The sequence below is a fragment of the Notothenia rossii genome (assembly GCF_949606895.1).
Source record: "Notothenia rossii genome assembly, contig: scaffold_287, whole genome shotgun sequence".
In the NCBI taxonomy this organism is placed as follows: Eukaryota; Metazoa; Chordata; class Actinopteri; order Perciformes; family Nototheniidae; genus Notothenia; species Notothenia rossii.
In genome coordinates, this window is record NW_027639808.1 from 28,780 (window position 1) to 42,500 (window position 13,721).

General features: G+C 43.0%; 1 protein-coding gene across 1 annotated transcript in view; it reads right to left on the reverse strand.

Annotated features, from left to right (window-relative positions):
* Positions 1-5,264: 5,264 nt before the first annotated feature.
* LOC307027385 (mastermind-like protein 3) overlaps positions 5,265-13,721 on the reverse strand; it is a gene marked incomplete at its 5' end in the record, with an annotated part of 14,020 nt that continues 5,563 nt past the window's right edge. Inside the window, 2 exons of the mRNA XM_079695630.1 lie at positions 5,265-6,347; positions 7,723-8,439. Of these exons, the coding sequence (XP_079551756.1) occupies positions 5,280-6,347; positions 7,723-8,439 (1,785 nt within the window). The remainder of the gene's footprint in view (positions 6,348-7,722; positions 8,440-13,721) is intronic.

Sequence of the window (13,721 nt, forward strand, 5' to 3'; positions counted from 1 at the left end):
CCTGAACTCGAGCCGAGGGCGTCCAAAACAATTAATAATTTGAGAGAAGATCGAGAGTTTTTATCGCTTGAAATGACGAAAAGGAAAAAGGACAAGGACATCCCTCTGTTGGAGGGGCAATGGAGTCTGGTGGGATTCTTTTCGGAGTATTGAAGATCGTTTCCCGACATCGGCGGTGCCTCACACAGTGAACTGCGAGTGCCGGAGCCTCACAGCGACGAAACTGAGGCTCCGTGGTAAACTGTGGTAACATGAAAAGCCGTTTGGGAGCCGAAAGAGCCGGCGCTTTAAGTGAGCCGAGTCAAATGACCCGCTAACGGCTAACGTTGGTTTTCTGTGGTTCGCATTGAAGATGACGTCACGGCTCCGCCTACACTGCGTTACTATAGTTACTGCCCCAGCTACTAAACTGTAATGGAAATGCAGCATAGAGTGAGCCTGGCCTAACAAGGCCTAACTATACCGTACTAAGCCGTGCGAGGCCCTGCAGTGGAAATGCGCCATTAGAGGCTAGAGAGATATAGAGACAGAGAGAGCAAATACACAGCAGTCTCAACCCTGCCCCCCCCTCCACCTCGCCCCCCCTCTCCACCTCCTGCCTCCCCCTCCCTCCCCATCTTCAGAGCCTCTCTACAGGAACTGAGAGCGGCTCTGCTCAAGCCCTGACATGTGTGAGAGAGATGGAGGAGTGAGAGAGTGAGCAGTATTCACTTGTGTGGTGCGTGCGAGTGTGTGTGTGTGTGTGTGTGTGTGTGTGTGTGTGTGTGTGTGTGTGTGTGTGTGTGTGTGTGTGTGAGACTCAGACAGAGTGTGGGGGGTGACAGAGTGAGCAGGAGATGAAATGTGTGTACGTGAGGAGGAGAGGGTGAGAGCGGGAAGGTAATATCTCCAGCTCATGGGAAAAGATGGAGGAAAGCGAGAAAAGGACAGTTCTTTCTCCCCCCATCCTTCAAATTGTGGTTGGGAAAAGTACAATGCCGATATTAGTACTTGATATTTGGGAGTTAAAAAAATTATATTAAATAAAAGGGATTATATATATATATATATATATATATCCATTTATATAAAATAAAATGTGTCTTCCATAGGAACATATAGCATGAAACGCCGACCTTCCTGCCAGAAATGCCCTGATAATAAAAACTTGCATTTCTATTGGTTAGCCCGTCAACGCATTGTATGTGTAAACATGTCACAGAAAGACACAAAATACAATATGAACTGAACATTTGCATAACAGGGGCCCCTTTAAATGTGTTCTCCTTTGTAAAGCGCTTCATAACTATGTTTACAAAAGTTAATATATAAATAAAGGATATCATTACTGTGTTTTACGTGATGCTGTTTTCTTTGTGGTATTTTCAACTTATTTCAGTTTTATGTGAAAGCACTTGCAAATCTGTTTTGAAAGGTGCTATATGAATAAAGTGTATTATTATTATTATTGATTTTTGAATTATTATTATTGTTACTTTTATTATAATAATTTATAATAATAAATTGATAACTTTTAAAATATAACATTTGAAAATTGTTGAGAAGAAAAACAATTAAATCTGTCATTAATATTGGTCTAGAGAACACATAACATATTTGGTTCTAGTTCAACACATGAGATGTTCTGGGCAACTGGCTTTGCGTGTGTGTGTGTGTGTGTGTGTGTGTGTGTGTGTGTGTGTGTGTGTGTGTGTGTGTGTGTGTGTGTGTGTGTGTGTGTGTGTGTGTGTGTGTGTGTGTGTGTGTGTGTGTGTGTGTGTGTGTGTTTGCCACCCCTGAGACCTTGTGGAGGTCAGGGTTCTCCTATGATGAAGAAAGGGATAACAAAAAGGACAGAGAGGATGATGAGAGAGGCTTTACCTCTGGAAAGAGAGGGGTGGAGAAGGTGGAAAGCAGGAGGGGCTTTGTCAGAGAGTGCATGCCTGTGGGTGTTTTTCAAAGCCTGTTTATTTGTGTGTGTGTGTGTGTGTGTGTGTGTGTGTGTGTGTGTGTGTGTGTGTGTGTGTGTGTGTGTGTGTGTGTGTGTGTGTGTGTGTGTGTGTGTGTGTGTGTGTGTGTGTGTGTGTGTGATGATGTCGTGACTCACAGGGCTATTAGCACCAGCTCCTTCGTGCACTGTAGTCTGTGCGACACCCTGGTCTTTTACACACAAGCACACACATGTGCTTACTTCCACACTCACAAACAGTCAAACATCCCACTCTAATTTATCAGGATGACACCAGAAGCCATCCTATGAGCCCAACATCTGTCAATCCATTCTCGTCCAATCAGACTCAGCTGCACACACGCTTGTGCAACACGCCACATCGGTCTCTAAACTCTGACACACACACACACACACACACACACACACACACACACACACACACACACACACACACACACACACACACACACACACACACACACACACACACACACACACACACACACACACACACACACACACACACACACACACACACACACACACACACACACACACACACACACACACACACACACACACACACACACACACACACACACACACACACGTCTTTTGCTTCCCGCCGCTCGCTGCTCCTCTGAGACATCCACCACCGTGGCGACGGTAACCGCGACAACGAGCATAAATTAGCGTCATGGCGATGTGCAAAGCGAGGGAGCAACAATTAAAGCTTGACTAACGAGCTTTTGAGGAGCGAGGCTGAAGTTTCCCCGAGCAGCTGCTAACTGGATTAGCCTACACACACACAGTCACACACAGACTAACAGAATCAGAGAGGAAGCGAGGATGGAGCAGAGAGACAGTGATGTTTAAGCACCACCTGTGAGACAACACAACACACATAGCCAAAGGTTAATGTACATACTCTAATGCAGACAAAGGAATCTGAATCTAAACACAGCTAGCATCACCTGCCCAAACAAAAACAAATACTACCAAGGGAATCTGCATATAAAAACATATTACTCAGCATCAAGAAATATACATGTACAGACTACTAATTCAGCTTAGTTTTGACATAAATCAACAGACATACATACGTTGACCTGTATGGTCCAACTAATTCTCTCTCTATGAACTGAAACTGACTGCTTTTGCTAAAGCAGCAATACATTGTTTGTATCATGAGATCTCTTTTCTAGCACCTAAACAATAATGACTGATGAAAGTATTGATAATACTGCCATTGGTTTGTCATCCAATATTTTAGCTTTGCAAGGGGAACACTGTTGGAGAAATCTAAAAAGGTAGGGATGGCACGTCACCACTTTTTTAAATGTTAGGTATCTACTTGTACCAATCCAAACGGTCTTTTCCCCTCTCTTTAGCAGCAACTCTAAAAGTCAGAAACGTGAAGCCAATGCAGATGTACCTTAAACATGGATTTACTCGAATATTTGATGGTTGTAAAAATAAGTCTGGTTGTATAGAAGTCTATGAGAACATGACACTGCTTCTTGCTTGAATTATTACCTCCGTAAACATTTGTTCTATTGAGCTGATGTTCCCAATCGCTATAAATCCAATGTGAAATTAAATCAAACTCCCATTTTGAATGCTGACTTTTAATTCATAGATATCTACTCTCCAAGCCAAGATGACATCACTGACATCGTCAGTTATTATCTCAGACTAGACAAAGCATTATAAGAACAACAGAAGACTTTAATCAAAACTATTTCTATTTCTTGGTAGTATCCGTAGTGAAGTGATATTGATTTGTAAAAAGGTTCAGCTTCCCCTTTAAATGTTATCACTTCTTGTTCATATCCTATGCTAAAATGAAGCCGTCTGCACCCGCCATAAACTGTGAATATTTTGCATTTTAGACACTCTGCATTGCTCACTTATTTCCAGGCCCTTGACTTTCTTTTTATTATGCTCCATCCTCACTCTACATAAATCTCTCTCTTTCTGCATTCTCCTTTAAGTCTCTTTCTCTCTTCCACCTCTCCGCTCCCTTCCCGCTCTCCAATTCTCCTCTGCTCACTCAAATAAATCTCTCCACTCCTACCCCCACTCCCCGAAATCTATGATACACACAAACATGCATGTGCACAGGCTCGCGCTCGTTCGCTCACTTACGCACACAAACACACAGCCCTTCAGGCAGCAGCCACAATGGCCCCATATTAATAAATCTGCTCCTTTATTGGTGCTGAGTGTCTCTGGCAGGGGGAGAAAGAGAGGGAGGAGAGGGGGGCGGAGGAGCAGGACAGGAGACGTAGAGATCTTTAGACGGGAGGAGGAGGTGACTGACGGTAGCCATATCATCAACGCAAGGGAGGTAGAGTGAGAGAGACAGAGAGATAAAGGGAGACAACATTGACAAGTGAATCATCAACAAGAATGCACACACACTTTCTATTGACGATGGCCCTGAGATAATAAGAAGAAGTGTGATCTTGCACTTGTGTGACTGTTTATTTGTGAGGGTATAGTCCTCCTATTCTCCTTAACGTCCTCCGTCCGGCGGGTTATTAAAGACACCTGACACCTGGCCAGAGCACCGGAGCGTTACAGTGGGCTGCGCTGGTCGCTGGGGCTTGGAAAACAAACTGCCAGAGGCGGGCTTTTGGTAATGACAGCAGCTAGCTTGGCTTAGCGCTCCAATCTCAGCCATCAGTCAGCTGTGACAGATTGGGGATATGAGCTAAGGAGCCGTTTAGCTTTGGTGTTTGCCGTGGTGTGTGAGTGCATGCGCTTGTGTGTCTGGGAGGAGTGGGTGTGGGGGGAGAGGCTATCAGTGCTGCTAGTGTTGCAGAGGCATCAATACACTGTCGACAGGCCATTTTCCTATGCCTATTCCCAGCCCTGGCTTGTTGCTGGGGAAACTACCGCCATTTTACCTTCTCTGGCTACACCTTAGGAAGGTTTTGTAAAACAGCAACCATTTTTCCATAATCTGCCCAGGTCAACTGTTCGAATTGAATCTGTGTGTTGCATCCATTTTACTTATACATTTTATAGAAAGTCTCGAGTGGACAGTCAATGTTTCCTGTAGCACATCAAAGATTGACAATCGAAACCTTTCAAGTGTTCCTAAGGTCTTAGGTTGAGAGTTCTTTAACACCAGCATCCTTTAACATGGCATTCAACTCCAGATTTCTGTTTTCATCTGAAGAATGACTCAGGAATCGGAGCTTGAGCTACAGACAGCTGAAGGAAACCTTTCTCCTGGTTCTGCGCAGAAGCAACAGGAATTGACTTCTCTTGAACCGAACCAATACAATGCAAACAACTTTGTTTCGCCCCATTGATTTACTAGAAGGCCACTAAGAGAGCACTATCCTGGTGCTTGCTTACACAGAGTTTCTTGAAGATCGTGCCAGTAGTCATACCGTAATCTTGCAGACAAACAGTTAAACCAAACCGCAATCATAACCTCCTTGAGCGAAGTGAAGAAGCAACAGGTGCCTTGCCTTACCTGTCCATGAGGCTGCATGGCGCTGTAGGGCATGTTCTGGTTCAACACCTTCTGCTTCATCAGCAGCATCCTCTTCTGCTCCTCACTCAGGTGGGCCGTCTGTCCCGGGATTGGCCCCTGGGTCTGCCCCGGCCCCACGCCCTGGCCGCCGCCTCCCCCACCACCCATGTAGGGAGGCATCATGGGGTTCTTGACCTGATTGTTCCCTCCCATGGGGGGAGTCATCCTCTGGCCCATGTGATCGACTCCACTGCCGCTGAAGTGACTCAGTGGTTTGGTGTTGTTGTACGACAACATGGCTGCCGTGTGCTGCTGCTGTTTGGTCATGGCGTTCTGGTTAATGCTGTTTGGCTGTTGCTGGCCCATCATGCCCATGTGGTTGTGAGGGAGGTAGTTGTTCATGGGGGCTTTGGGCCCATTGTTTGGGGTCATCCCAGCCACTAGAGGGCCCTGTGGAGCGTTAAAGGCTTGCGGTGGGTACATCATGGGGCTGTTGGGTTTGTCTTGGTTAAAGGGACCAGAGTTATAAGGACTGGTTGGAGCTCCTGCAGGGGACCAGTTAGCTGCTTGTTGCTGCTTCTGCTGCAGCAGTTTGGCACGCTGCTGAGCCATTGCTTTTAGCTGCTCTGCTGGAGAAAGTTCTGGTGTCACTGGCCCAACAGGCTGACCTCCAGGTGCAACTCCTGTCGCTCCAGGTCCCGTGCCCGCTTGACTGACCCCCGGGCCTGGGTTCATCATGTATCCATTGGCTGGCCTAGAGACTGCTTGTGTCTGAGCCTGGGTTGGGGTCTGAGGGGAGCGAGCCACGCAGTTGTGCAATGGGGAACCTGATGCCATGGCAACGGCTGGAGACTGCTGCAAAGGTTGCTGAGGAGGCGTTCCGTTGGCAGTGGTGGCAAACTGAGGGCCTGACGACGATGGTCGGACCTGAATGGTCCAAAAACAAAAAATAATACTATGAGACTCATGAACTCTTAAATGAATGTTTCAACACAAATCTGGTTGAAAATAAAGACATAGAACAGGTCGCCTAGTTCTTTCTAGGCTAAAAATAAAGTTTACACATTGTCTCTTGTTTGTTCAGTCTTTACACACAAAGCAAAGTAAAAATAATGTTGTGTTGTTTTAGCGGGAGTTACTGTCAGAATGTTGTTGTCACAAGGTTTGGTACCTTTGAATAGTGTATACTAAAACCCCATTGTGAAGGAAAACTTTTCCAGCTATTTGAGTCAGAATTGGCCCGATATTGGTTTGTTCATTAAGAAATAGCCATGAGAAGCAAGCATCTTATCGTTCTGTTTTTATACAAATGAGACAAAACAAATAACTACATCAATTGTACTAAACAAATTAGATTTGCTAATCAAACAGTTTTAAATATGTGGGAAGGTTCTTTTTTTTTTACTTTGGGAAGAGCCAGGCTAACTGCACGTTCCTGGTTTCAATCTTTAAGAGAAACGCCTCCTTGCTTCAGTTCTGTACTTTATTAAGTAAAAACAATTTAAACATTTTTAAATAAAACTATCTTCATATAGTTTGTTTTAGGAATTATTTATATTTGTTTACTAAGTATTAATATGACTATCCATTAACAGCGAAAATACCTTTACACCTGCACAATACAATGTCGAGGAAAATCTGTTCGTAACTTGAGATTTATTTGAGTATTGCTGGAAGCCGTCTGTCTTGGACCAACATACCTCACAGCTTGATTATTAAACATTCTTTTATCATAACCCCAACACACTATGTAAGCATTTCATACGTTTTTGTTTTGTGTTCTGCACATCTCACAGTTTCTATTCATGTATCAAATATTTTAGATGTAAAATAAAGACACAACTGTGTACACATATTATGAATTGGAATCAAGAATCTTAACCATCTAAACCTATAGAATTGTACTCAAACTCTATTCTTGTGAATAGACATTCAAAGTGAGTAAAATGCAAGGGAACATAAGAAAAATATCACTTTGAGGCTGATTCACCTAAGCTTCTAACAAATGTGGGCATAGATAAGGGTTAAAGGGGTTACAAATATGTTTTTATATATAAAATAAATAAATAATTTGTATATCAATTAATGGGGGATAAAGTTATACTGTTGTTAAACAAGGCCCCCAATTAATTCAATTCATAAAGAATTATTCAGGTTTGACTACGTTCACCTTGGAGACATGCAAGAAGTTTTCTTCAAGCATTAAAAGGAAAACAAAGATGAGTAATAATTTGACAGATTCTCCTATTGTATGTTTATCCTTCAAGTACTTGGCCTATTTGCTGACCCTTTGAGCACTGACCTGTGGAGAGCCCATGGGCACCTGGGGTCCTCCTCCAGGCTGAGGAGGTGGAGGCAGGGCTACTGCTGGCGGTGCTGTAGTGTTCCCAGCTGCTTCTTGTGGGCCCGGTGTATGATTGTTTGCCGGCCTGCCGAACTCCGCCTCCTTCTTGTCCTCAAAGTCCTCATTGAAGAGGTCGTGCATATCATCCTCCGGGACAGTATTGGCCAGCTCGTCGATCAGCTCCTGCCATTCTTGATCATTGAGGTTGATGTCGGAGAACAGTTTGTTCTGATTGGAAAGAGACTGGGGATCAGAGGACTCCATCCCACCCCCGTCATCCAGGGGCTCCTGTTTTAAGTCTTTGAGGAGCCCGAAGCTGTCCTCAAGGTCCAACGAGCCATTCAGCTTCATGTCCGAGAGATGGCTTCCACCATTCTTTCCAAGATCATCGGGCCCCTGGCCTATGTGGTTGCCGTTGCTGTTTGAAGTGTTGTTTCCGGTGGAAGTGTTTGGCCCGCCAAGTAAGGGCTTAATGTCCATTTGGTGATGCAGTGGAGAGATGGGAGGTACATTGTTGTTATTGGAGAGACCCGTTAGTGAGTCCAAACCGCTGGGGCCCTCCTTCCGTACCCGTTTGGTAGTCGGCGAGTAGCTGCCTCCATCACAGATACCGTTCTGTTCTCCATTGAGCGGAGATCGTGCACTGTCCAGTTTCCTCTTTACAGTCTCCTGGAGCTGTACCAAAGAAGAAAAAGGAGAATGTATTAGGGGTGGGGAAGAGCAAAAGGTGGGACAGGTTGGCGATATACAAAACTTTTCTGTGGTCTTCAGGATGCTAACAAGGGATGTAACATGAGATATCAAATCAATAAGGCAAAAGACGGCTTTTCTCTCTACACGCATCGACAAGAGTCTATTGAATACCAGGGTTGTGCTGAATATCAAAATATCACCAAGACAAATTTTACATTCTGTTCAAATTGAAATAATGATCAAAACAGTTCTCACACAGAGCATATGCATGCATACATTGTATCGGCAAAAAATAAAACTAGGGGCAATGCAATGAGCAACCTCCTTGGAGCAGGCTGGACTTGAGGTTTTCAAAGAAGGGAGATCAAAGAATGTTCAGTCTGTAGTACGCTCCCCATCATTAGCATCAGGCAACGGGCAGCCCAGTCTAAACACACACCCCAGTCTTAGCCTCACTGTAGGCAGCTAGCGTACAGTCCGCTACACTTAACAGTCTCACTGCCTCTGTCAAGGCACAGACGAGATAACGACAGGGTGCTAACAAACGCTGGCTGGCTGGCAGTTAGGGTAATCACTGTCATAGACCGGAGTTAAAGAGGAGAGGCGGTGTAGAGGGACAGCAGACAGAAACTCAAGACAAAGCAAATGAGTAGGGTCAGAAAGTAGAGAAAGTGCCAACACAAGAAAGGTAAATGACCTCCTTTTATCAACAGTTGTTTACCATAAAAGAAATGACCAATTTGATAAACCAGCGGTCTTACATTGGAGTGCCTATATGAAACAGGGTGTAGAAAACCAATATATAAGTGGGCTAGTTACCATTCGCTATCTATTGTGTTCGATTGATGATACAGGGCTTGTTGTTCAAAGCCCAGCTGAAAATATGAAGCATGACAAAGGGACTCCAAATTGGCAGAAAAATGTGTAACAATAAATCTGGGGTGTTAGGAAGGTCTGGAGGAGTTCTGTCCCCCAACAAATGTTCCAATGGAGTATTCAACAGCAAGAGCTGCACTTTCAAGCTTGGCGAAAACGTAACTTTTTGTTGCAACGGATCATAAATTCTTAATTATTTATTGTGGGAAAAAAATATGTAGAAAGACCACATCTATTGAAAACCAAATAGTGCCTAAACACAGTCCCGAAACATTACCTAGTCAGGATAGCGGGGTCTAAGAGGACTTGGCACAGAAATTGAGTGAGATTGCGTAAAATATCTGAGTAACTTATAATCTTTGTGTCTGGCAATCAGAGAAATGTATGTATCAAAAGTAGGCACACTTTAGTATTCAGACTTATGGTATAGAAAGTAGGAGGCTGGAGTAGACAATGGGAATCTACAAAAGCTAAACTGTGATAAAATGGTAGGGAAAGTGCATCAAATGTAAGTTTCTATGCAATTTAATAAACTCTCAATCTCAATGTTACTCTTACTTATGTTAATTTAAAACTTTAATGAAGTTGGCAGAGAACGTAGATGCTGTTAAAATGACGAATGGGAAGCAGGGACCTCATTTATGAAAAGCTCCCAGGGTGCGCATTTTGTGCTCCGACCCAAATCCAAGTCTTCTTTCAAAAACATGAGCTATGTGGTAACGGCAGGCACACCTTCACTCCATTGTACAAAGAATGGATGCTACAGTTCTTTTTGTATTAACATTTTATTATTTCATCTATTGTTTTATATATAACCCCAATATAATATTCTTAAGGGCTGACATTAGACATTAGATACTCACTTAATGTCATTGATAATTGTGTCTATATACACATTGTTTGATGCTAATGTCTTTCTAAAGGAAGTACATTTAAATAAATTAGTTCAATATTGCTTTTTGACAAAGAGCATGTAATGAAATGTATAATGTAAACAAAAGGAGAAAAAATACATTGCATAATATAATACAAATGTGATTTGATGTCATTCCTCAGTCAATTTACACACACATTTGCAAAATTGCAAACATTGATTAGAGCAGTTATACACTGTGTGTATATCCTGCAGATCTACATTTCAAACAGAGTTCTGTAAAGCTCAGGAGCAGGAAAATGTTTCGTAAAATGTCTGTTGTCGCATGTGAAAGTGTGAAACACACACACAGGGAGCACCACTGGTACATGTATGTGTGCAAATGTACGCTTAGCTCTTTGTTATTCAGATGGAACAACAGACAAAATATATTCAGATTGTATTCTGACCCTGAGGTGGACCCACTCAAGCTAACACAGAGATAATTTTGTTGTACTTTCTTGGTTAACTGGTGTGTGTATATGTGGGGTGGGGCTGTCAGGTTTCCCCTCTGTTCACCATGACTGACAGTCAGCCTAATTATATTTATGGCATGATAAACATCATTAGTATTGACAGCCCAAACTACACTGTGTGTGTGTGTGTGTGTGTGTGTGTGTGTGTGTGTGTGTGTGTGTGTGTGTGTGTGTGTGTGTGTGTGTGTGTGTGTGTGTGTGTGTAGCCATTAGGAGGAACAACTGAGGAAAACACACATCTCCACTGTCACGACGGCTCCTTCAACTGTGTGTTTGTTTGTGTGGTCCTGCAATCAATGGGTTTAAATTATTCAGGTCTCCTGTATGCGCCTTTGGTTTGGTGTGTGTAACAGTGTCTGTGCATGCATGCATGCATGCGCGTGCGTGTGTGTAACAGGCTTTCCCTAAATGCCAGTGACTCATGTTGATAATAACATATTCGCCTTTCAAAGTCCACCTATAAAAAAAACTCCCATAATTATGCAGGTGGTGTGACAGACACACACACACACACACACACACACACACACACACACACACACACACACACACACACACACACACACACACACACACACACACACACACACACACACACACACACACACACACACACACACACACACACACACACACACACACACACACACACACACACACACACACACACACACACACACACACACACACACACACACACACACACACACACACACACACACACACACACACTTTTAGAAGAAAGTATTACCAGTTTGATTAAATCCTAACTATAGAGACGGACACAAAGAAATGACAGACAGAAAGAGAGAGATACTATTTTCTGTACGACTAACAGCTGGGCATATTATTGATAATATATCATTATTGTGTTATAAGACTATATATTGTCATATATTTTGGATATCATCTTTTACTAGTGTGAAGGGCTGCATTATAGTAAAATTATTACATTTTTCTAAATTAAACAGATTGTTCTAGCAGTTCTAATTTCTGCCTTTATCCACTTTATCATTATTTTACTAACTTTTTTTTCCATTTTCTGTATTTATTCCCATCTTAACAAGGTTATAAAATGCTAATTTGCCAGTTCATATTTGTGCCTCTACTGTGACATGTTTACGTTAATGTTCAAAAAGTCAGCTCTGATTGGTTAGCTGACCGGCTGATACATTTTGGAAGTTTTCATTGCATAAACATTTTGTGGAAGCACCAACCTTACAATGTCGTCTCAACAGGTAATAAAAAAATAATTTGATATATTACTTTTTTTAACGTTGCCCAGCCCTAATATAAGTCATCATGTTCTAGCCTGAGGGAACAAGCAAGAACAATAAAACTGTCAAACACTCAATCTATAACTGCGCTACATTAATCATGTGTTTCTTTAAGCACAATTAGTAACCCTAATTACGGCTTTAAATTCCAGCAATAATACCTGCCATGCTCTGATGATGTGTCTATTTGTTTGATAATCACTGCAATAGAATGGAGAGGAAACAAGTGTTTGCATGTGTGACATGAGAACGAAGATATGGAAAGTCAGAGACAAAGAATTTTCAAGTAGTTTCATCAAGTGCTTAGCGGGAGCGCGGGGAAAAGAGCATCGGGAGAAAAAAGGAGGCGAGGATGTTAAAAGAGCAGAGAAGAGAGTGGCGCTTGTTTTCTCCTCCTGCGTCTCCCTCTGTATTCTTTGACACAAACACCTGCTGACTCTCTCTGTCGGCTCCCCCTGCAGACAGGGAGAGAATGACAAAGATACAGAGGGACAAAGGTAAGAGAGACGCACACACGCATGAGGAGGAGGAGGAGGAGGAGGAGGAGGACTCATTTCTCAGGCAGATGGTCTTTTTCCTTTGAGTGGAGGAGCAACCAGAACATGAAGATGAAGAGGAGGAGAGAGGCTGAGGCAGAGAAGAGGTAGAGAGGGAGGGAGGAGGGGGAGATAGGTGGCTTGATGGAAAGGCATAGCGCGCCAAATGACAGCGGGTAGCAAATGATGAGAGGGTGATCAGAGAGGGAGGGAGAGAGATGAAACCACTAAGGTGCTGTTGTTATAGCAACCTGCTGCTCTGGTGCTTTGTGCGCTGCATCCTCCTTCCTCGAGATCGCTCACTTACTCCCTCTCTTTAAAGGTTGAGCATCATATCCAATCCTCAACATTTAAAAAAACATGTTGAGACACTTCCAAATGATGGGCTTTTTTTCTACATGTTTACCAGAAGGTGTACAGCTACAACAACATGCTCTGCTCCTGATATTTATCACAGGAAGTTGTTGTAAACCCAATCCAAAGTCGACAGAAAATGCATCTTCTTGAAAATAGGATGCAGGCTGCGCAGCGCTTCTACGCAAAACCATGTCTCCTTTCTTTCTCCCACACTTCCATATCATCTCCTCCACCTGTTCTCTACTGCTAGTACAGCGGATAAGCACAACAATTGTGCATTCTATGAGAAAAGCATGACATTTCTAGCATAGTTAGTGCATACCATAAGGTTTATTTTCAGATGTGGAGGGAAGTCAGATTTGACCTGTGAGGACCGTGACAGGTCAAATCCAAGATGGCAGCCAGTCTCTCGGGTCAAATGTTCAAAAACGCTTAATTTTGGAACCAAACATTGTAGAAAAACATTTAAGGTGTCATATCCGACTAAATTAGGGATGCCCAATCATTTGGTGATACTTTTGAGGTTGCCAGAATTCAAGAAAATGCATTTAGGTGAAGATAAAGGTAGAAATTAACCAAAAATAAACTGTCAATCAGTTGAAATTTGTAAAATTTCAAATTATTTAGTGTGTGTGTGTGTGTGTGTGTGTGTGTGTGTGTGTGTGTGTGTGTGTGTGTGTGTGTGATATCAACTTATCATCAGCTAGATACATGACATCAAAGTAACAGTCAAATCCAAGATGGCCGCCAGTCCTCTGTGTTTACACAAATATGAGTCAGAATTGTCCAAATTTAATTTGGTATTCCCTGGTGCAGGCCACTGTGTGTG